At 44.1% G+C, this 23,633-nt stretch overlaps 1 protein-coding gene across 7 annotated transcripts in view; it reads right to left on the reverse strand.

Annotated features, from left to right (window-relative positions):
* kmt2cb (lysine (K)-specific methyltransferase 2Cb) overlaps positions 1-23,633 on the reverse strand; it is an 81,123-nt gene that overhangs the window by 48,567 nt on the left and 8,923 nt on the right. For all 7 annotated transcript variants that reach the window (XM_081703750.1, XM_081703751.1, XM_081703748.1 and 4 more), the window contains exons 3-12: positions 14,497-14,585; positions 12,847-12,994; positions 10,081-10,254; positions 7,112-7,209; positions 6,738-6,847; positions 4,531-4,693; positions 3,945-4,116; positions 3,518-3,632; positions 3,088-3,263; positions 2,475-2,758 (exon numbers count right to left, since the gene is read on the reverse strand). In XM_081703750.1, coding sequence (XP_081559876.1) covers positions 2,475-2,758; positions 3,088-3,263; positions 3,518-3,632; positions 3,945-4,116; positions 4,531-4,693; positions 6,738-6,847; positions 7,112-7,209; positions 10,081-10,254; positions 12,847-12,994; positions 14,497-14,585 — 1,529 coding nt within the window. The remainder of the gene's footprint in view (positions 1-2,474; positions 2,759-3,087; positions 3,264-3,517; positions 3,633-3,944; positions 4,117-4,530; positions 4,694-6,737; positions 6,848-7,111; positions 7,210-10,080; positions 10,255-12,846; positions 12,995-14,496; positions 14,586-23,633) is intronic.

A 23,633-nucleotide genomic window follows, 5' to 3' on the forward strand; every position in this document is an offset into this window, starting at 1 on the left:
GCACGGAATGCTGGCGGTGCCAGAGATAGCCGCGTAAAGTGCAAAGTTGGAGATGCGCCGTCTGGCTTCCTTTGGTTGGGCGAGAACAATGGACCAGAAAACAGATTCAAAAGGCAGCAGGGGTAGTGGGGATGAGAAGAGGGGCATCCTTCACAAAACCAGTCATTTACCCTTGAGGAAAGCCAGACTTCATAGTGCTTCCATGTCGTTTGCATCACGCCGACGACACAAAGAGAACACCCTTGCTTTAGTCTGCTCGTAATGGGGCACCATCTGGCTCCCGGTGCTCAAGACGTCCACAGTGACCGTGTGATCAGTGGGAAGCGAGGGATGGCAGAGGATGAGACAGCGTCATCTCCTCTTTGGTCTCCCTGCAGAACACCAGGGACCATGGCTTCATCTCACTCTACAAAAGGACCAGAAACTTCACACGGCGAGCCGCTATCGTAGCCCTGCGTTAAAGCAAGAGGGAGCGGCAGTTCATTAAAGGAGGGCTTCCACGTTCTGCACCCTTAGGACTCTGGCAGTCACACAAAGCTTATTATGACTCACAAAGGCTGGCAGGAGATTTGAAATTCTCCCGGACGAATCTCAACACAGATTCATTCGAAGCAGTGGCCCTCGGCTGATAACAGGTGTGACAGGTCATTGAACACCCAGCTCCATCCACCTGCCCAAAAGTGAGGCCAAACACTTTCCCCAAAAGCTGTGAGGCAATAAAAACTGGAGAGCGGGAAAAAAGAGAAATGAAAGCATTTTCAGAAATCAACCACTATGACCATACCAGGAGCTTCTAATCGAAATGAATGTTAGCGAAACAGCAAATTAAGACACTTCCGCACACTTGCTCTAAATGCCACTGGCCGCACCTGTCTAAGCCCTGCCCCAAAACTGTAACCCATTAACTGCTGCAGCCTTGAGTTGATATAAACACAGCACTTGAAGAAGTAAAAACAAAAGCCTTTCAAATGTGGCAAAGTAGTATTACAGGCAAAAAGTTCACTTTCAAAGAGAAAAGTAGACGCCTGATCTGTTGAGTTGTGCCAGATCAGGTTAGTCCATGCAAGGCATCTAGCTAGCTATCATTATTAGGTGATAAAACAAGTAGTTGCATGAAATCCGATGCACGATGAAACAAGTATTACACATATATGTGTGTGTGGTTGTGGTGGTGGTGGTGGTGGTGGTGAGGGGGGGGGTATTAATAAAATGCATAAGCCCTCGAAAAAAGGAATGCCCACTGGACAGCTGTATGTGTGCATTGCATACTGAGCAGTGACTAAGACAGCACAGATGGAGCCTAATTATGTCCAGCCTGATCTACTAACTACATGTAAAATGGGATGTTCCTTGTGTATAAATTATGAATATAGTGTTACATATATTTTAACATGTTATTGAGTTTGGTTAGTAATGAAAAGACCATTTTAAATGTGAGAATAAGTACTAACCCACACCTGGGCAGGTGTGGATGTAAGGGTGAGTGCACATTTCATGTGAGGTATCCAAGTGGGAGAACCTGCACAGTCACAAAGAAATGCTGATCAGTAGTCCATGCCTTCTGCACTACTGAAATCACCGTAAAAGTCTAATGCCACCATGCTGTCTTGTAAAGCTGTTCCGTCAGCTTTCCTTTCAGTCGGTGGCATTGTACTTTTGACAATGATTAGAGACTCCCCTCACTGAACCCGGGAGGGCTGAAGAGTCTGGTTTAATGGGGGACCTTGGCTGACTCCTCCCCTGAGCTGCCTCTGGCTTGAGGGCGTGTCCAGAGGACTGGCCCCCAGAGGAGCCTCAAGAACAGTTTGCATATTCATGACATGATAATGGAAGGATAAGCAGGCGAGAGTACAACAAGTTGACTTCAATGCAGGAAAACCGAGCAGATCTGAGGCGATGCTCCAAGGACATATTGACCGCAGAAAGAGATTCAGCTTGCGGATTTAAATAATATGTTAAAACTCAATAAATTGTGGATAAAGAAAAAGTGGGACAAGGGAAAGCGGCAAGATATGCTTTTGGTTCCAGGCAGACATATTTCAGCTTGCCTGAAGCCATTGTGACACAGGATTAAATGAACTTTTCTTTCCAAAGGATTCTCAAAGCCATAAACCTAAACACTGTTCGCTGCCAAGCACCACAAGCGCTGTGGTCATGTCATCTCCTTAACTTGTACAACAGCACAGAAAGTGTGTGCAGTAAACAGCTGGGACACGAGGAGTTGCGGATTCCAGATGCCAGAAGAGCTATACAATATTTAGCTGTTTATTTCCTCACTTGTACAGAGCATCTTAAGGACCTTTTTAATACTACATGCAATTCAACACCCACACACACAAGCACGTATACAGACATACATGCACGAAACACTATAGGCCAATCCATGAGGACAAACCACTAAAGAAGGCGAAGGTGTGGTCTTCAAGGCACCCGCTAGCGTCAGGCATTTCAGCACAGCAGGCTTTCCATCTTACCGGACCCGCGTCGCTCTGCAAAGTCCCCCAGCACAGACACGGTCTTGTTGGTGTCTTCCTCGTCGTCGAGGATCCGGGCCGGTTGGGGCTCAGCATCCGGGTGCGCCTCTCCTTCGGCGTCGATGTGCGAGCCCACCTTGGCTGGGAGAAGCTCCTCGGCGTCTGTACGCACGGGCCCTCCTGGCTCGAAGCCAAGGTGTTTACATGCAGAGCAGACGTAATCCTCTCCGGCCTGCACCTCCGCATGCCCTTCCACCTGCCGCTCACACTCCAGATGGAACCACCTGGAGCACCCAAAGAGGAGGAGGGAATATTAATACCATTAACCATGTTTTATTTACAGTGTCCCAATGCCGACACATCGGTCTGGCACCGAAAACAAAATTAAACTGACAAATACATATATGTGTGAGTACTGCAACAAGCCCTCCAAGACACTAACGTGACAATGATGAGTACCAGCAGACATAATTAGACCTAATCATTATCCTATAATAATTACCTTAATTATCCTAAAATTATCCTAATTTGGATGCATCCAAAGAATGTATTGCCTTTGGAAAATGGCAAGCAGTGAAATGTAAGGCCGGTGTAAGAAGGGATTTGCGCATACCTTTTGCAGTGTAGGCAGGACAGCAGGTCTTTGTGAAGCTCGGGGTCCAAGTTGCTCGAGCACAGGGGGCAGGGCAGAGGGGTGTCCGGATGCCCACCACACACCTCGCACAGCAGCCCGTTGTGGTGCCACTGGGTGCTGCTCCGTACTCCGCACTGCACGCATGCCCGGCAGTTCTGCAACAGATCGCTTGCGGTTAGCCGGATGTTTGCCCCTTGCACACCACCGCTACCATGCCTGTGGGTACTGAAACCCTTCAGGAAGGGGCGTTGATCTCCCTGCTCAGATACGCCTATTGAACCTGGTAAGTAAATGGCGAGCTGAGACAGGTGTGTGAGAACTGCAAAGGATTTCATGTGCATTCGGTGTGCCTCCTAGCCTACAGATGGACACACAGCAGTAGAGGAAATGCTCAGTTTTTGGGCTGTACCTGACATCTCCAGCCGTTAGTGGGGATGGAGTCCATCACTGGCTGTAGGCAGAAGGTGTGATAGCCTTTATCACACATGTCACACACCAGCATCTTGGAGTCCTCTCCAGGATTCCTGAGACAGGGCAGCATGTGAGCCAGAAAAGCACTTTTCAATGATAATCCACTCCCCCCAATCTCTTACTTTTTAGAATCTAAACACTAAAAAAAAATTCGAAACTAAAACAGAGAAACTGAATGCACAAATGGTTCATGATGTGAATGTGAAAATAAGATAACCAAGTAACGGAGCAAGATTCAAAATGTTCTAAAAGATAAAGCCATATGGCCATAAAATCAGACTACGGATTCAAACAAATACATGCAACCGGAGAAGCTCAATGGTGTTCTTGTGCCGGACTCGGCTCAGCTTTCCCACGACACTCACTTGCACGTCTGGCAGACTTTACACTCAGGGCACTGCCAGCCGGCCCTCTTCAGAGGGGTGACGCTGATGTCCAGACACATGCCATGGTAGTGCAGCCCACAGCTGGTGCAGAAGAGCTGGTCCAGCAGGTCCCCCGAGCTGTCACACAGCACACAGTCTGCCTCCTCCGTAACTGTTGGGCGTGGGGGTGGGGTTTGGAGACGGGGACACAAAGAGGCAAAGGTGACGGATGGGAGAGTGTGTGAGACGGCGGGAAAGAAAGGTTTCATGGCTGCGTGATTCATTAAAGGTATAAATTACAATAAATACAGAAAAGGGAGTCCCATATGGCATGCTCAGCAGAGGCCATCTGGCAGCATACAGCGTTAAACTGCTTGACAGAAATGACTGATATCTCTAATCTGTCTGCATGTGTCTTTGCTCTGCTCTTGTTGCATCGTGCCACCTCAACTCAATTGGAAAAAGTTTTATCCTGCAGCAGTAACAAATCAAATAAACAACAAAGAAACCAACAAAACATGCGTATACAACTTCAGCAAGCCTGAATGAGAAGAGGGAGGTTGACAAGGTTGAAGGGCTGTCTCACATTTGCTGAGGGCCAGTCCAATGTGCTCTGTGCACAGGACAGACAGCTTCCTGAAGTCCTGGAAGGTTCCGGCGCCCCCCGCGCAAGGGTAGTGGTACGACCGGTCACACCCCTCCTCACAGCACTTGATGGATGCTCCAAGGCGCTTACAATATGCACAATGCTATGGAGGGAGAGGAAGAAAGAGAGAAGAAGGATGGCAGAGAGAGAGAGATAAGTTTACTGGTTTTTACACTGATTTTACTGGGCCCAAGACGCGCAATTTATTGTTTAGCAAACCGACTTTGTGGTGCATTTATAACATGTATCCAAGCCTTAGAGACAACCAGCTATTTAAATACCAAAGCCCTGTATGGTCACAGCACTATCCAATGAACGCAGTGCCTATGACCACAACAAAGACTGCCCAACTTGCTCTGTAATTGTTCCACCATGACAGTGGTCGCACTAATCTTAATTACTCTCTCCACAACTGGAAAGGCTGCATCTGATTTTGTCTGGACATGGGGCGCTGTACTTTCTGTCTCAGGTCTGTTGTATAAAGTAAAGACTGATTTTATAATAATAGTAATATTTAAAAAGAAGATGGTTATTTATTAGGAAGTCTAATTAACCAAAGGAGAAGTGGTGAGAAAAGCACTTCCGTGGCAACACATTTGTTTAGAAACTAGGCGAAAGGAGCCTCTAATGAAAGAGGATATGCAGTAATGATGGCATAAGCTGAGTCAAATGGGGTCAGGAGTTCTCTGCTTCCTCAGCTCACTTCCATGAGCGAGTGCTCGGCATTACCGGTTTTCTCCTGCAGCAGGAGATGCTGCAAAAAGACTCGCAGCATCAAAAAAAAAAAAAAAAAAAAAAAAAAAAAAAAAAAAAAAAAAAAAAAAAAAAAAAAGGCAGCAGCTTCCACATTTCCTCACCGCTAACGGTGCGACTCAAAGCACCTCCCTCTGCTCTAGGCTTGCAGATACCTGCATCAGGGCCCGCGTTTGCAGACAGGCTTAACGAGGCCTTCTGACACAAAGCCAGAGGTTCAGAAGAGAGGAGAGGTGCTCAGGCCGGGTTTCACAGCCAGGTCTCACCGACGTCTCGTGGCATGTCTCGTGATCACCATGTTTGTTTTTGCATCTGCCTGGGCCCATGGTCGGTGAATTTCAATAAGGTGTGTATGGAGACACGGTGGGCCAGACACACAGGCTGGATATAGAGGCATGGAGACCTGGAGCTAGCATGCCACACATACGGACGACTCTGCAGCACCTCAGCCCCCACAGCCCCGCACGCGCATATACACAGCTCCTCCCTCCCCACCCTCACGTGCGCACGTACCTTCATTTGCAGCTGCTCTGTTATTTAGCTCTAGTTAAACTGCGATTTGCCACTGGTTCAACACCTCAGAAAAAAGCCTTAGTTAAAAGAGATTTACATGAAGCAGTGGGAGTGGGCATGCTGGCCAGCGTGTGTGTGTGTGTGTGTGTGTGTGTGTGTGTATTAAGGTACAGCCTGAGCTGACGAGGAGGAGCCCTGGCGAGTGCCGTGACCTTTTCTGTTTCACAGCAGAGCAGGCCATGCTGATCAGCAGCGACCTTTAGCACCCCTCCCCCACCTGCCTCGCATACTGCCTCTCTCTCTCACACACACATACATACACACACACACACACACACACACACACACACACACACACCAAAGAGGCACATTTCTCAGGCGTTACAGCGGTGGGAATGTGAGTTTGCTGGCAAGAAGGGTAGCAGCAAGAGACGTTCTGGTGGGATCAACAGGGCAGACGGGGAAAAATTAGAGCATTCAAGATGCTTTGCTCAACATACCCTGCCATAAAGAATAATGAACCAAATATGAAAATAATATAACAAGTCTGAGCAAAATTATAGATATTTCATGGGTCGAAATTTGAGCAAAGCAACAGAGATTCCTCACTCCCATTATATAAAACCTTCCAAGGTAATTCTTTAGCTTAATTAAGAACTGCCTAAATTATTTATAGGACATCCTTAACAGGCTAAAGTATATACAGATATTTATAAATGCTTAAGTTATTAGCATCATCATAAATTATGTTGTGACCAATTTCTAATAAGGCTGATGAGTAATCTGTAATGTGTGTGTTTGGTAACATGTTTACATCGGTATAATCAAATAAAGTGTCATTCAGAGAACCTAAAGAAATCAACAGTCCAAGTCTGACTCACCACTGTGCTCCCTGAGTGGATGGCTCTGTCCACGTTGAGCAGTGATTGGTCCTCTGCCTGGTATACACCTTCTGACCACAGAGCACACCGCTGATGTGCCCAGCACTGACCTGCAGGCACAGAAGATTCAGTCTTGCCATCAGGTCAACACAGATATGGGCTTCTCTCTCCTTCCAAACCAAGAGCAAAGGGTTTTTGTAGGGCCTCTTTAACTGCATTGTGGAATAAACAACCTAAATATCAGTGGCTGGTGTTCACCCATTCAAACGGCACTGTGCATACCGGGAAACTCATAGCGGGAAATGCATCCTTTCTCAGAGCGAGAATGTGAACGGACAAGGCCCAAAGCTGGCTGTATCATCGAAGTACCTTACCCGACTCATCGAAGAGACACCGGACATCTACGTCATCCGGAATGCCGACATGGTGGAGCTCATCCCAGGACCTGCTGCAAGACTCTTCAGCTCCAGAACTACAAAACAGAAGATGGGAATCAGAGAAGAACTACAACAACACAGCTTGGCCTGTGATGGCCAAGCAACAGGGCAAATAGACAGTGAAGGTCTCTCTTGCTCCACCCCAAGCCTACAAAGCCCCAGCATGGTTTAGTGTTCATCCTTTCTCCTGTACCCCTGATTTGCCTAATGAACTATATCAACATTTAACTGGTAAGTTTTGATGCATCATAGATTCAAAGGCTCCACTTTTTGAGCTCTTGCAACAAAAAACTGATACATCAAAACATACATCAAAAAACATACATGAGAGATTTCCCCCTTTTTATGTAATCGGTTATTTTAGTTTTTGATTTTGTACAACCTTTACATTAAAAGTAAATTAAACTGCTAAATGTGCTTTATTTAGACTTACCTTACTTCAATCATATGGAACTTAATAATGCTTTATATTACTGCTTTTATTTTGTAGAATACAGAACAGCAGCATATGGACATGTTTTTTTTTTTTAATTGCAAAGGCTCATTTAGTGTTGTGACCCCAGTGAGCCAGATGTGGACACCAGATCAGGTCAAAAGACAGTGAAAATAAAAAACAGTGAAATCTGTCAATGCATTATGAACGTTAAACGGAAAATGAAGTATCCAGGACATTAGCAACGACATCAGGGGCAATCAGGCCCCTGCATAATAAAACAGAGGAGGCTGGGAGCCCTTCCCTCAAGCCTTGGAAAGCAAACAGCCTGATAAATGTCAGTGCTGTGCAGCAGGCTCAGACGTGGCCTTTAGCACGAAGCGGACAGAGCTGACGGGCTTCGCATCCGCATGCGCGTGGAGGGAAGGAAGGGGGAAAAAAAAAGATATATAAAAGTCTGCTGTCGGCCGGTGCGTCATCACGGGAGCAGAACTGAGCGCCGAGTTCACGCCTGACGTTCAGCACAGCAGGCCTTGACTCGCAGCCATTTTAATTTAGCTGTGGCGAGTGATCTTGGGCCGTGATGTCGCCGACTGATGTGCCAGTTATTCAGAAATGACTCACAGTCAACAGATAAAGGCATCGGAAGCCACCCTCTGCGTCTCATTATACCTTTTCTGCCCATTCATATCCATCTGCTTGGACTGGATTTAAAGAAAGATGCATTTACATCTATCTAATGAAAACACAGTTTATATGTAAATAACAAATATGAATATAATCCTTTATTGCTTATCAACCCTTCTCTACTGCTAGTCATGAATGTTCAGAGCGTGATCACTGTGAACAATTTGAACAGGTCTCAAATAATCTAGAAATTAAAATATTTATGCATAATTAATGCCACTCAGGTGACAAAAGTGCTGCAAAAATGTCATCCACTCCTGTGAAACCACCGCCTGTTATTGTGGTCGCAGATGTGATCTTAGCCCCAAGAACGTCAGGAACAAAGCCCTACGACACTTTTTGTACCGCATGCCCGCCCGCACACATGTACACCTGCCTGCCCGCTTGAGGCTACTGCTCCTGGTTGCCTACTCCAGCTGTGAATGGCGCTTTGATCTTTTGTCTTCTCTGGTACTCTGCCTGTCCATGGCTGCAAGTCCATGAGCGCCTGCAGCTCTGACAACCAATCACGGCGCTTCATTTGAGATGGCGAAGCCAGGCAGCGCTGGCCAGCCGCCAGCTCCGTGGTCCCCAGCAGCATTACGTCAGCTGGCCGCCCCCCGGGGAGACGCCTGATTGGCTCCATGGAGCCGAGACAAATTAGGCAGAGAAGCGTTCAAGAGAGGCCAGGAGGGAAGGCCCTTTGTGGGCCCAAGCGCACGCTGAGGCTGGTCCCTCGCGTCCCGCCCCACAGGACTGCCCGGAACCTACGGGATAATCGCAGGCCAACGCAGCGCATGCCAGCAAAGAAAAACATATGAGACGAAAGCGCGAGAGAGAAGGAGAGAGAGAGAGAGAGAGAGAGAGAGAGAAGACAGGGGAGAGAGAGGGAGAGAGAGGGAGCTGGAAGTCAGCTATTGTTCCTTTTGTGCAGTCCTTTTTCTGTAAAGGACTGGACTCCATTTAGCCCACTTCACCAGTGCGATGAATAGACCCAAAGCACTGCTACGTGTAAAACTTTCAGTCCATTTCTGGCCCAAAGGACTCCGGCCTGCCTAAAAAGGGATGTCATACACAAATGCCACACACATTCATGCAAAGCAGATGGCATGGCAGCCTGCAGTAAGGCTAAGCCTTCTGAAACAGAGAAGATGCCATTTTTATAAACTGCAGTCCCTGACAAAGCAGCACAGGCATCCCTAAACGGGATGAGGAGGCAGGTCTTAATTACGACATGCTACTCCTCCCACCGGATCAGGCCCTCCCCCGTTTCGCAAATGGTAAGCGCATATGTAAAATGCCAAATCAGTCCTTTTTGTTCCCCCTGTGAATCAAACAATAAGGCTCGAAAGAGTTACAATGCTTTGCAGGAGTTTGCAAAAAAGATTTTAAGTGTCACTTTAAATACATTTGTATAAAGCTATTAAGCTGTGTAATATATGTCTCTTCCTAATCAAGGGTATAGAACATGAGAGAGGTAGGCCTAACAATTTATGAATGCAGACAGACCATCTTTCTCTTTCAGATCCACTATGTGCACATCAGCACATACACATACTTGTACACACACACATGGCTAACGATGCCATTTCTGCTATAATAGTATCTAATCCCCTCTATCTGTATGGCCTAAGTTACAGGATCTGTGCAGAAGCCCAAACCACCGTGACTTCCATAATCGCTGTGCTGCTCCGAGCAAATTCCCACCACCCTCATCTCACTGGGCGAGTACCCAGGCCATTACAGCCCACCTCTCACAGCCAAAGCAAACCTGGCAGCTCTGTCCGCTCTCCTCCAATCAGTTTACCTCTCTGGGCCTCTGGGCCTTCCCAATTGGACGGCAGCTGTGCTCCCATCCTCCTCAGTTCTGCCCTGGCGGCAGGGCGGGGCTTCACAGCCGGGTGTGGCCTTGAAGAGTCTGAGCTCACCCTGGCCGAGCAGACTCCGGGCGCCGCAGTAACAGAAGGCACAGAGCCGCTCACTGTAGGCCGAGACCACACGCATGCATGCATACACATGCACAGACACACACACACACACACACACACACACACACACACATGCACACAGTTCAGAATGGGAAGGCATTGGCCTTTCCTCACACAAACAAAGAAAGGTCAGAAACACAACTTTTTAAAACCCCTTTTGACATATGCAGCTTTACACATAAATGTTCCAATGGTTTACTGGGATGGGTGTTACGTGGGAGTGAATGCCAGATTTGAAATACTAGGAAATCTGATCCGGCTGTTTACCGGGACCAGACCTAGCATGATTCCTGAAAACATTTCGGGGACACTTGCGAGTAAAAGTCAGAATGTTACTGGATTAGAGGATTGCATTTTGGACTGGATGCAACAGCTGCAGTTTAAAAAATTAAAAATTAAACAAAAATTAATTCTTATGTGTTTATTTACTGTTTGAGTCAAAGCCAAAATGAATTCCATTACATTCTGCTATGGTTTCCAGAATTTTCCCGTCATATACAAGCACGCTGGACCAGGCAGTGTTCCAGTGTTGGAAGATGAATCTGTCTGCATTGCCGAAATGTTAATCTAGGTTTTCTATTGCGATGCCTAAGCTAGCGGGCTATCCAAAGACCTGGTGCATCTCATATGGTAATAACTATAGGCATTACAGGCAGGAGAAGCAGTGCAGAGTGAGCTAGATGAGGCATGGCTCAGAGAAGGCGCTGGTAAATATTTATTAGCTCTGGAGAGCGGACAGACATGGAACCTGTAATAGGGTCCCCAGATGTATCGCCTGTCCCCACATCATCAACTTGCACTGACGCTGCAGTCCATCTGATGGATCGATCCGCGGTCATCAAGAGACCAAGGACCCAGGCCAGTGAGCCTAGATGTTCTGGCACTGGTTTGAAGGTGTGTGCTTGTGTGTGCGCTCGCACACGAGTGCAGAAGTGTTTGTGTTTGTGTGTATATGTGGGGGAGTACTAGTAGAGAGGGGCAGGAAAACAAACAAACGCGCAACACAGTCTGGAGAGTACGTAGATGCGCAACACAGTCTGGAGAGTACGTAGATGCGCAACACAGTCTGGAGAGTACGTAGATGCGCAACACAGTCTGGAGAGTACGTAGATGCGCAACACAGTCTGGAGAGTACGTAGATGCGCAACACAGTCTGGAGAGTACGTAGATGCGCAACACAGTCTGGAGAGTACGTAGATGCGCAACACAGTCTGGAGAGTACGTAGATGCGCAACACAGTCTGGAGAGTACGTAGATGCGCAACACAGTCTGGAGAGTACGTAGATGCGCAACACAGTCTGGAGAGTACTTAGATGTGCAACACAGTCTAGAGAGTACTTAGATGTGCAACACAGTCTAGAGTGTACTTAGATGTGCAACACAGTCTAGAGAGTACATAGATGTGCAACACAGTCTGGAGTGTACTTAGATGCGCAACACAGTCTGGAGAGTACTTAGATGTGCAACACAGGCTGAAGTGTACTTAGATGTGCAACACAGTCTGGAGTGTACTCAGATGTGCAACACAGTCTAGAGAGTACTTAGATGTGCAACACAGTCTAGAGTGTACTCAGATGTGCAACACAGTTTGGAGTGTACTTAGATGCACACAGCTGAGAACATAAGCACAAGGGCAAGCTCATCAGGGACAACAGTGGGAACAGTTTCTGTCTCTCCCCTTTTCTCTCTCTAGCCCCATCTCTCCATGACTGTCAGTCTTTCATTCTTTCAGATACACAGGCATGCACACACAGATGCACAGAGACACATGGACATTTTAATCATAGGAAAGGCTGGAGACATTATGCCTTAGGAACCTAGCAGCTCTAAAGGTCACAGGCCCATCTGGAGCCTATAGGCCGCTGATCCAGTCCTAACACGTGTACTGCGGTTGAACCCAAGGCTACTGCAACAAACTCACACAATCTAGATAAAATAAAACACACACCTCCCAGCACCATCTAGTTTTGCATACTGACCCACACTGGCATTTAAAACCTCCACAATGTTCTTGCTAAAGTCTGATACTTGAGGGTGGTGATTTTGAGACTGGTAACACACAGAAATGACTCAGTTTCAATAATTAAATAATGAATAATGCATTCTGTAGTGTTCAATTGAAACCATGTAGCTAGTGAAGAAAAGCCAAATCAAAACAACCTTTTACTGTCAGCAGTAAAACGGCCTTCAATAAATGTAGGACAATAGCAAATCTACACGGTAAACATTTAAGCAACTTTGTAAAATATGTCTATGCATATATTAGTATGGAAAGATGAGGGCAAGTATTTATCCTAAAAGTCTCAGGAAAGAAAACAGATGAATGAATAGGTTGTGTACATGAACAGACTGTGTACATTTGTGCGCGTTTCTTTAAGAGGTCTATATCCAATCATTTCATCTGAACTTGTTCTGGACAGGCCTTTAGAACGACACCGAGTATACAGTGCAGATCAAACTTCTCCAATTGACAGATAAACACACATCTGAATCCTCTCCCAAGCCTAACACACACACATGCACACACAAACACACACACACCTCCCACGGTTGGAAGTGAGTCAGTGACAGGCTGTTGCACTGACCTGCTTTTAGCTTCTCCAGAGGCTGCTGATGTTTCTGCCACCCCCATTGCAGGAGTTGGAGAAACAAGGGACGAAGGCCGCTCCTCTTCCTCTCCGGATAGTACCACTGCAGTGGTCCCATCGCTGTCCTCCTGCTGAGCTTTAGTGCCTGAGAGAGAGAGAGAGAGAGAGAGAGAGAGAGAAAGAGAGAGAAGGAGGGAGGGAAAGAAAGAGACAAGTAGGGAGAGAGGGACAGACAGAAGGAGGGAGGGAGGGAAGGAAAGAGGGACAGACAGAAGGAGGGAGGGAGGGAGGGAGGGAGGGAAAGAGAGACAGAAGGAGAGCAGGAGAGGGAGGGAGGGAGGGACAGAAGTAGGCAGAGAGAGTCAGAAGGAGGGAGAGAGGGAGAGAGGGAGGAGTGAGAGGAGGGATGGAGAGAGAGGAGAAAGAATGAAGGAGCAAAGAGTTGAGAAGGAAAGGGATGGGGAGCAAGGGAGAGAGAAGTAGTTCAAGTGATTGTGAGGGGGAGAGCATGAGAGAGGGGGGAACATGGGCTTTAACGGGCAGCATGTGTTTCATCATTGGGTACAGATCCATCCTGCTTCCCAATCCGTTGCTCTTCAACGTTCTTCCCAGGATTGCTTCGAGAAGTCCTCATGACTACTGACTGCTATATTCAAGTGCACATTCTCAGTGTAGTGATTCAAAAGCAATCCAGTGTCTCCTGTCTGCTGCACATTGAGGTGTGTGTTTGTGTGGCCTGGCATTTCCCTCTATAACAATGCAGAAACTGGTCAAAACCTGATTTTAAATGTAGGAACGCCTATTCTATTGACTCATTTTATTTGGCAAATGATCCAATTTCCAAATTCTGAATTAAACTATGTAAACACACAAGATTTATGTATGAAATGCAAAAAAATCCTGACTCGAAGCTAAACAAATATGGTGCTGTTGGAGGAGACACAGGGGTTCATGGCTACTAAAAGCCACCCGACATCTTATCAAACTGTCGTCAAACCTGGCCATGGGACAACAAGAAGAGGGAGAAAATCATGAGAGGAGATTTAAAACATTAGACCTACTCTAGCTTCCTCTATATCTCCAACCCGGGATGGGAGATCGAGCCGGGGGCGGGGGGTGGTGGAGGAAGAGGCCTGACTACAGCTCTGTGGCTAGAATCAAATCCTTTCAATTAGTGTCTAAGAGCAGAGCCATGTGGAGCCCGACGAAAAAACTCAATCCTGTTCAAGGACTGTGCACTGGCAAGCCTGCTAAACGCGCCTCCAGTGCAGCCAGAGCGTTGGGTCAGAGAGACCGTGCGGCTGTGCTGGGGGGAGGGCGGGAATCAACAAAATAAATAAAATCAATTCAGGCTTCCAAGTTCTGATTTTGTTTTCGTGGAAAAGGCCTCGGTAGCCCAGAATAGCACCATCAGCCATGGTGGTGGGGAGCAGGGATGGTAAACCGATTGGGGGGAGAGAACAGGAGAGCTGTGGGTGGGGTTTTAAGCTGGTGCGGAGGAGGTGTGGGAGAAGACACCATGAAGCAGGAGAGCAGGAGACGAGAGGCTGATGACGGGGACGTGGAAGGCCTGAGACGAGAGGCGAGGAGGGGATGAAGGAGGACACAGAGAGAGAGGAGAAGGAGGAACAAATGATCCAGCCTCACCTGGCTCCTGAGTGCTGCCAGCCTCAGCCAATTCCATTCCGTCTGTACTGTCTTCATCTTCCAGCACAGCCTTCCCCCGGCAACGGCTCCTGAGAGAGAGAGAGAGAGAGAGAGAGAGAGAGAGAGAGCGAGAGAGAGAGAGCGTGCATGAAAGACAGAGCAAGAGAATGAGAGACACATGGAGTTATCATGTGGAGAAAGCCAGTGTTGGCCAGAAAGTAAATCCGCACGACGTCAAACTGGTAAACAATGTATCCAAACAGTGCAGGAGGGAAAGAGAGGAAAAAAAAAGTCAAAAGAGTAAAAATCACTAGGCAGTTCAAAATCAAATACTGTAGAATAAACAGGAAGGAAAATGGTCTCTCTCTCACACACGCACACACGCTCTACAGTAATGCTGCTGTAGAGCATGGCACCAACCTGTGGCACACCTGGAAATGAGTCAGAGATCTCCAGTGCATGAATCATCAACATAAACAAACCCTATTTACCCCAAGTTGTCACCAGTGGCCTGCAGCATTTCCCTGTTGCTAAGAAGCGTGAAATGACAGTATATTTTATTTCTGTGGACACTAGAAGCTAAACATATTGGGGCGAGAGGTGGTCTCAAGCCTGTATGAGGAAAACACCAGCCTGCCCTGCCCCCACCAGTCAGGACTGCAAAGGATCCTGGGAAGGACACTAGTGCACCACTTTGGACTACCATTGTCTGAAGAATGAGAATTAGAGATGGCACAATACCAATTTTTCTGTATTGATCTAATACCGATACACTGCATTTGAATGTCACCTGATACCAATCTGATAATTTTTCATCCACTAATTTTTCATCCACTGTGGAGCTGTGGTTCAGTTGTTTGGGTGTAACAAACACAGTATAACCCTCATCATCAAAGTGAAAATTACAAATTTTTTTAAAAATCTGTTAAATTATTATAAATTAATTAGTAAAATAGCTGATTTGTATAAGTAAATAGCCCCTTAGATTAATCATTATAAACTTGATCAGATACAACTAATCACCTTCCGGATCACACAACAGGCCAACTGACCCACACCTGACATCAATTGTCATGGTTTTGATTAATTCAGAATAAAAACAGATTTGGGGATTCCACTTCTAGTAGTGCAGGGTAATAGAACATTTACAGATATAAAAATTTCAGCGGCTTTACCTATCCCTCCAAGTACCTTTCAGAGCATTCTGAAGAAGTGGAACGCGTGTGGCACCACTAACTTCTTGCCAAGATTGGACCATCCCTCCAAACTAGATGGACAAGCTAGGAGGACATTGATCAGTGAAGTTACCAAGAGGCCAATGGTAACTTTGAAGGACAATGTCACAACCTTTACACAAAGCTGGCCCGTATGGCAGGGTGGAAGGAAAGAAGATGCCCGGGAAAAAGTGGCACGATGAATGTCATTTTGTTTTGCCAAAAAACACTTTGAAGATTCTAATGTCATGCGCTAAAGGTTTTATGGTCAGATGAGACCAAGATTGATCTTACTGCACTGAACTCCAAGCAGTATGTTTGACGAAAACTAAACACAGCATGCCACCAAAGAAACACCATAACGTTGCCACCGCTGTGCTTCACAAAAGTTATGTGATGGGGATGTTTCTCTTCAGATGGGCAAATAGATGCTGCCAAGTACATCCAAATCATGCAAAACATGCGGCCCTCTGCTAGAAAGCTCAAGATTGGCAGGTTGTCCACCTTCCACCATGACAATAACCCTAAACACACCACCAAATAAACAAAGTGGTGGCTTAAGGATAGAAAGGTGAAGGTCCTTCAGTGGCCAAGTCAGAGGCCTGACCTAAAATAAGTGGATGGACTTGAAGAGGGCAGTGCATTGGTGGTCACCAAAAAATTTGACTGAACTTGAACTATTCTGCAAAGAAGAATGGGCAAATATTCCCCAGTCTAGGTGTGAAAAGCTGGTAGAGACCTATTCAAACAGAGTGATGGCTGTAATTAAATCAGGGGACAGATCACTTTTCCAAACGCTGTTATCTCCTAAGTGCACGTCCAGTTTTAAGCTCATTTTTGAATGATTTGTACTTGTTCACTTTAACAGTAGTCATCTGAAATTGTACACATAGCACAATGATCATTCAGGATTTAAATTGAAGTAGACACTTGGGCCAAGACATCCATTCACATCCAGGCTTATTTTTCCATCATTTAGGTTCTATTTAAGCTCATCTAATACAGAAGAAATGTAAAAATAAATAAATACTTTTAAAAAAAATTATTTTTGGGGTTTATAATGCGTATTTGGATGTTGGATATTCATTTTCAGTCATGCTCTACATTTACTGATTCACCATGGTCTTGTCAAATAAAGTAAATATTTTGGGCATATACATGAAATTATTCAGGAGCTAAACAGTATTTTCCACTAGGTGTCCTAGATATCCGCAAAGTGCCCAAGAACCTCTCCAAAAACACAAAGTCATCAGTCATATGTCGAGTATGCAAGATTTTTTTTTTGCTAAAACATCACAACAATGTTCAACAACTTACTAAAAGACAATATTTTGCTGTGTGCATGTCTCTAACTCGCACAATAGCTGCCCAAATATAGCAAGTGAGGTGTCTACGTTTTTGTCCAAGTGTCTTCCATTTGTGAAAACAGCTGCCAATTATGCAGATTGCGCCTGGAAAACACTTGTGAAGTAATTCGATAGACCAACCCTCTCCCCTTCACCCAAAACACCTTGGTACTCAATAGGTGTGAAAGAATGTCACTTGAAGAAAATAGCTCTTTATGGCCAAACAGCAAAGACAGAAACTAAGAAAGGAGGGTGTTCGGGGTCTATTCAGGAACATGTCACGCAGTTGCTTTGATGGTGACTGAATTTTCTGTAACAAAAGCTGAAGTTATCTTATACCAGGAGCATGTTTTAAAAAGCCATTTAAAAGGACAGGTATGATTGTAGTAGAAATTTAGCAAAAAAACCAAAAAACAAAAACAAAAAAAAAGGATGCATTCAGCGTGGGATTTCTGGTGAATGGTTGTATGTAGATGGCTGAAAATCAGTGAGCAGGTACTTATATTACTCATAAGGAATTTAGTATTGATAGATGTACTGCATTTTAAGAATATTCGATGGTATGAAGTGATTTATTTGATTATGCCAGATCAGGCCTGCTAGAGGGCGCAGGTGCAGTAGGAGGTTATTCTAGTTTTCCTTTTACTTGAATGTTGTTAAAAGGCAAAATGTATAAATGCTGGAGAAAGATTTTTTTTTTTGAGTTTTTTTTATTTCAGGATGAAAAAAACTATTGACTATTTCAAAGGGGCATGAATATTTTTTGTAGGCATTGTTCATGCTTTATATTTTTTTTATACAAACATCCTGCATGGATATATTAGCTAAATATAATAAACATTTTTTTTCCTCTTTTCTGAATGCAACTGCAATTCCATAGTAATATTGACTTTTTAATTATTCTTTTTATGAATTTCTGGGGTAAATCGCTGTCCTAGTTACTATATACCCCAGTTACTAAGTAAGTAACTCTACCTGACATCTGTTCAAAACCAATAGAAATATAACCCGATAATTACAAGATGGTTATTTCTATAGCTGAAAAAAAAGTCTATGCACAGATTTAGCTGAAGTTAGCTTATTCTATAGCTTCTTATTCAAATTTTCCAGTCCACCTTAAAATTCAGCAGACTAACAGCACACTCGGCAGTTTTTCCACTTTTTCATGTGGTTTGAGTATACAAACGCCATGGGGTAATTAACTTCATGAATTTAGTGAAGGAGAGTGCTTTACTTGTTCAGTTATACTTACTCCTTTCCAGCTATGTTTCTGCTGCACTTTCTCCATTCCTCAACCATTTCCCGTCCTTTAGTTTAGAGCCAAACTGGAAACAATGTCTTTTGTGTTGTTGTTGGGTTTTTTTTTAAAGAAATTATTCATAAATAAATCATTCTTGGTTATGGATCCATGGTGCTGAACAGTGTTAAGATGCTATTTTATCCAATTTAAATGCTCTTACTAGAAGGGGAAACAGGTCATCTCCACTAGGTTATCGAAACTACACAATAGCAGTCATGACGTGTGTGGGTGCATGGATATTTGCATTGGAACACAATTTTAAATGTTAAATGTGAATAAAACTCTACAGTTGTGTATAAACTCTGGTCAAGCTAACCTGGCTGTTATAATGTGACCTGCCCAAATTATCCTGGCTGTTATCACATGATTTGTGGTACACTGCTGCAAAACACTGCTGCTATTTTGAGGAAGGACAGTGATGCATCAGAAAAAAAAAAATTTCTACCAATATCCAACACAGCATTTTTCCCCCCCTGATATTGGCCCAGTTCTTATATGTGGTATCTTTTATGGTTCCTTCTGTATATAGAATGTTTTTTGTCCAAACACCTTTTGGTCCATTTACTTGTTTACTCATCAGCCACAAATATCTACTTTGGACCTACACTCATTGTCCTATCGTATAGGTGCGTTCTGTAAGTACCACACTTGCAGACTGTATAGACTCTGCACAAATACTGCCAGGTTGTCTGTAATGTCTTTGATGCTCAGCATGGTCATTAGTCACTTTGAAAGGAGTGGTGGTGGTGGTGTGAGTGCTAGTGGTGAGAGTGGTGGTACGAGTTGACTGGCTTGGCTGCACAATGGTGGTATCTAGCTGAAGGTCAGTTCAAGCAGGAGTTGCCCTTCCTGGCCACAGCCATGCTGCCCCTCGCTCCTGAGAGAACCTCATGTCAACCACACTTCCCTGAGTGCCCACCCCCCATTTCTCTCTCTCTGTTACATTTTCTCCTCTCCTTCTCTCTCATGCTCTCTTTTTCTCTTTCCTTCTCTGTCTGTCTGTCTGTCTGTCTGTCTCTGCCTGTCTCTTTCTGCCTCGCTCTCTCCTGTTTCACTGACAGGCTGCCAAGATGCATGGGGTTGCCTACAGCAAGACTGGGGCCTGATGCTTGTTGCCATGGCAGTGCTGTGACATATGCGTTTTTTTTTTTTAGGTTTTCATTAGTAAAACTTCCTATCATAAGTGCATATAGCCATGCAAAATGAGTAATGGACAATAGGAAAAAGCCTCAACCATTCTTCTTTGAACTATGCATTTTCTGTTAATGACAAAAAAAATGCTCACCAATTATTATAGGCAATAATTATGATTGGAATGAATGAATGTAAGGACAATTAAAGAGTTTTGCATATTTTAGACCCAAGTTGACAGTTCTCTCTTCAAGAACACCTGTAATTAGTCATATCTTAAAGAGAGGCTTATATAGGGTTTTTAGATGGGAAGCACCTCTAGGAACTAGATTTAAACTAAGGCACTTACTCATGGTAAGCAAACAGTAATGTCTACACTAGGTGGCATTACTGGAAAAAATACAATATGGATACTATGTCACAGTGGTGCTTCAAATCATTTGCATTTACTTGATGCTTTTATCCAAAGCAACTTACAATTATGAGTGAATACAACTTGAGGCCTTGCTCAGGAACCCAAGAGAGGCAACTTGGCAGTGGTGGGACTTGAACTAGCAACCTTCTGATTACTAGTTAAGTACCTTAACTGCTGAGCTATATCAATGATCAACATATATGAACAACATTCTCACCCCACCTTAAACCTCATCCAGAAATACACCTTTCTGGAACATGCAAATGACCATAAATATACTTCCCTTCCCTTACTTTCTAGCTTAAAAAATGTATCAAAGTGATGTGCAAGACAGTTAAGTGGAATTTTAGTATCTTTGAAATGGTTGATGTGAGGGGAGGCTGGAAAAAAACCAACACATTTATTTGGTGGTTTGCCAATTGGTTTTAGTGCTTTGTGCAAGGTGACAGCCGTTGTGGGTTGAGGGGGCAGTACATGCAGTCAGCTCAGGAGAGCTGTACGAGACCCACAGAAAAGGTCAGACGTCAAAGTCGCTGTTAAAAGTTTCTGTCCACCAGCTGCATGACAAGCTTTCATATTTAGCATTTCAACCAAGACAGCATACGGTGGATTAGGGAATGGTCACAAATTTTATTTTTTAATGTGAAATAACAGAGAAGTACAATGAAGCTAACAGTTTTAATCAATCCCAGACTTATAGTTATGTTGCCAGGTCTAGTCAGGACAGGGGCAGGTAAAGCTCGATTCCTTGTGGTGTCTCTTTCCAAATCGGTCCCAGATCAGCACAGTGTTCCAAAAAGATAGCTCCTGCAAAACCAAATTGGCTCAAAAGCCAGACATCATCCTGGGCAAATATATTAGCCTGATCTTTGAATACATACTCCCTTCTAACTCTTACAGCAGAGGCAAATCACTGTGGCACATCTGAAATACTTAACATGAAAAATGCTTAGTGTCTCTACATACCATGAAGAAGTACATATGATTCCACGATTTAAAAGACAAAGCACAGAGTTTTAAATTTTTAGTATTTTATGACGCTGTGGTCATAAACACCAACTTATGCTTCAGGCAGGGCTACATTAAACATGTTAAATCAAGTATTTTTCCATTTTCCAGTAGATTGCTTAAGGTGCAAGAGAAATTTTGCATTTTTTAGCACATTCTACATCCAACATCTAAAACATCCGACCACAAATGTCACTGTGCTGAGGTCCTTTCCCACTGCAATATTCTTTCACTCTCGCCTGTATCACGTTAAAATGTGAATGCAGGAACACAGTTTATTATATCTATTTAGCATGCTTACTAAATTAAAGCAAAAATTCTGTCAAACATTAAATTAGCTCATTAAAAATTAGAGTCTGTTTACAGGAACTGGTAATACTGTCAATAAAACTGCAGTGTTTTCTCCAGTAACCAACTGAACTAATGTAAAAATTAACCACTCATTACTAAATATAACACAGTGCAGGACTATTTAGACTAATCTTCACAACTCAACCCCTCTGGAGTGGTTTCTGTTGCACACAGATGCAACAGCTTCCCCTCAGCAGTGTGTGTTTCTTAATCCATGTCTGTTTGTGCGAGCTGGCACTTTTTCACAGGCACTCTGCTTAGACAGACTGAGAATATGAGGATTTCATTGCCACTAATCCAGTTTTACCATTCCTCCATTACTTTAACCACTTAAATCCTCTTTCTTTGGGTCGGTTTTAGAGTAATATAAAATGTAAAACATATACTAAACATGTATAAAATATATAAAAATGTACTAGACTTTTAAAGTCTACTAACCTAATCCTGTACCTTAAAAAAAGTATACCAACATAAAAACACAAAGGAAATGTATAGATTTATCTGCTTTGTGGTCATCTGACCTGTTGCCAGGTTGGAGTTTATAAAACAAGTGCTCTATCTGCATGAGCATGTGCTGCATCTTTACTAGATATGGCATGATAACTTTTTTTCTGTATTGATCTGATATCTGGCATTTGAATGCCATCTGATATTGATACCAATCTGATATTTTTTCATTAAGAAAATGTCTCACAGTGAGACATTTATTGTCTTGGTCTTTTTGGTTCTTAGCTTTAGTGTACTCACATTCAAACACACACACACCCACACACACCCCTCACCCTCTCTCGCTCTCTCTCTGTCTGTCCATTATGGCAGCCTCACGCTCTCACTACTGAAATTTACACTATACTTGAATAGCCTGCATATTTTTCTCATTATTGAATGCAACTGTAATTCCATGTCAACTTAATATCAACCTTATAATTGTTGTTCTTGTGAATTTCAAATGTAAAACACCGTTCTACCCGCTATACACCAAATGTACAACAGGCACTAAGTGAGCAGACAGAGAAAGGCTACTTGTGTTATAAGTCTCTGTTCACGCAACCTCTGCTTAAAACCAATATCCTACATTTTATTTGATATTTACAAGATTTGTTTTCTTTCTAGCAAAACATATCTATGGACAGAGTTAAATAGCTTATTCTCCAATTTCATATTAAAAATTTGCAGTTCACCTTAAAACTCAGCAGGCTAAGAAGCAAACATCAGTTTTCTCTAAAATTTATACTAAAGCCAGAGTAATTAACCATGAATTTAGAGACGGAGAGTGCAGTTCTTTATCAGGTCCAGCTCACTTTCTCAGGTTTCTGCTTTTCTTTCTCCTTTCCCTGACCCTGAACTTTCTTTACTTCACAGCCAAACTGAAAACGTCATTGCTTGTTTTCTTTAACAGTGGAGTAATAAACAAATCGCTGTTGGTCGTGAATCTATTTTGCTCTCATTAGAAGGTGAATAGTCAGATCCCTCACACTTGATAGACAGGTAGCGAGTGACCAGTCTACCACAATGCCTTCCACTTCAACAACGAAATCACAGAGCCACAAGTTAGCAAATCCTCAAGTAGTTTTTCTTTTTACTTAAAAAAAAAAAAATATTTAGCTCATATTACACACAGGTTATAAGGATGTGATTTACACTGGTTTAAGCATCCTTTGCTATGCTAAGAAAATGTAGTTTTCTGAAGGAGGACAAGAGTCACTCTTTGTTTGTAGCACACGTTGCACCACTTTGTACCTCTTTGTCCAGTTTCCACATTTCCACTGCTGGGTTTCAACTGGGCCTGGACCAGGCTACTTCAGGAATGCCATTTGTTTAAAGCCCTTTGCATCTCCACAGTCATCAGTGAGATAAAGATAGATGTAACTTTGTCTGAGTTAAAAAAGGTTTACTTCCTGTAAACTTATGTAAGGGAATTCCCAATTAACAGGGCAACAAGCAACCGACTAAGCTTCCTGCACTGAGTGGAAATGTGCTTATTGTAAATGAGCTGTGACAGTCAGGCCTTCAGCTTATGTTGGTCAGTAAGCATGAGAAACAAATGCATCAGTTCTTGGCAGGAGGTTGGCATCAATGAAACAAGGGAAGTCCAGCAACGGCCTTCAGCCATGAGACTAAATGCACCAGCTGATCACTGCCTTGCCAAGAAACAGCCTGTTTACCAAAGCTGATTACCAAACCAAACAGTCCCATGTTGTAAACCATGATGACCAAGAGTGCAGATTTGATCTGCCTTGCTAGCAGCTGCTTGTCAGGGAGCAGGTTGCACTGAGATTCCTGCCCCAGTTCCGTAAACTTGTGGAGGACAGCATCACCTGATCACTCATGCCAGGTGAGCATCAGATAAGCCTTTATTCTTGGAACTAAAT

Source organism: Electrophorus electricus, chromosome 20, assembly GCF_041902795.1.
Source record: "Electrophorus electricus isolate QZ-2024a chromosome 20, ASM4190279v1, whole genome shotgun sequence".
NCBI lineage: Eukaryota > Metazoa > Chordata > Actinopteri > Gymnotiformes > Gymnotidae > Electrophorus > Electrophorus electricus.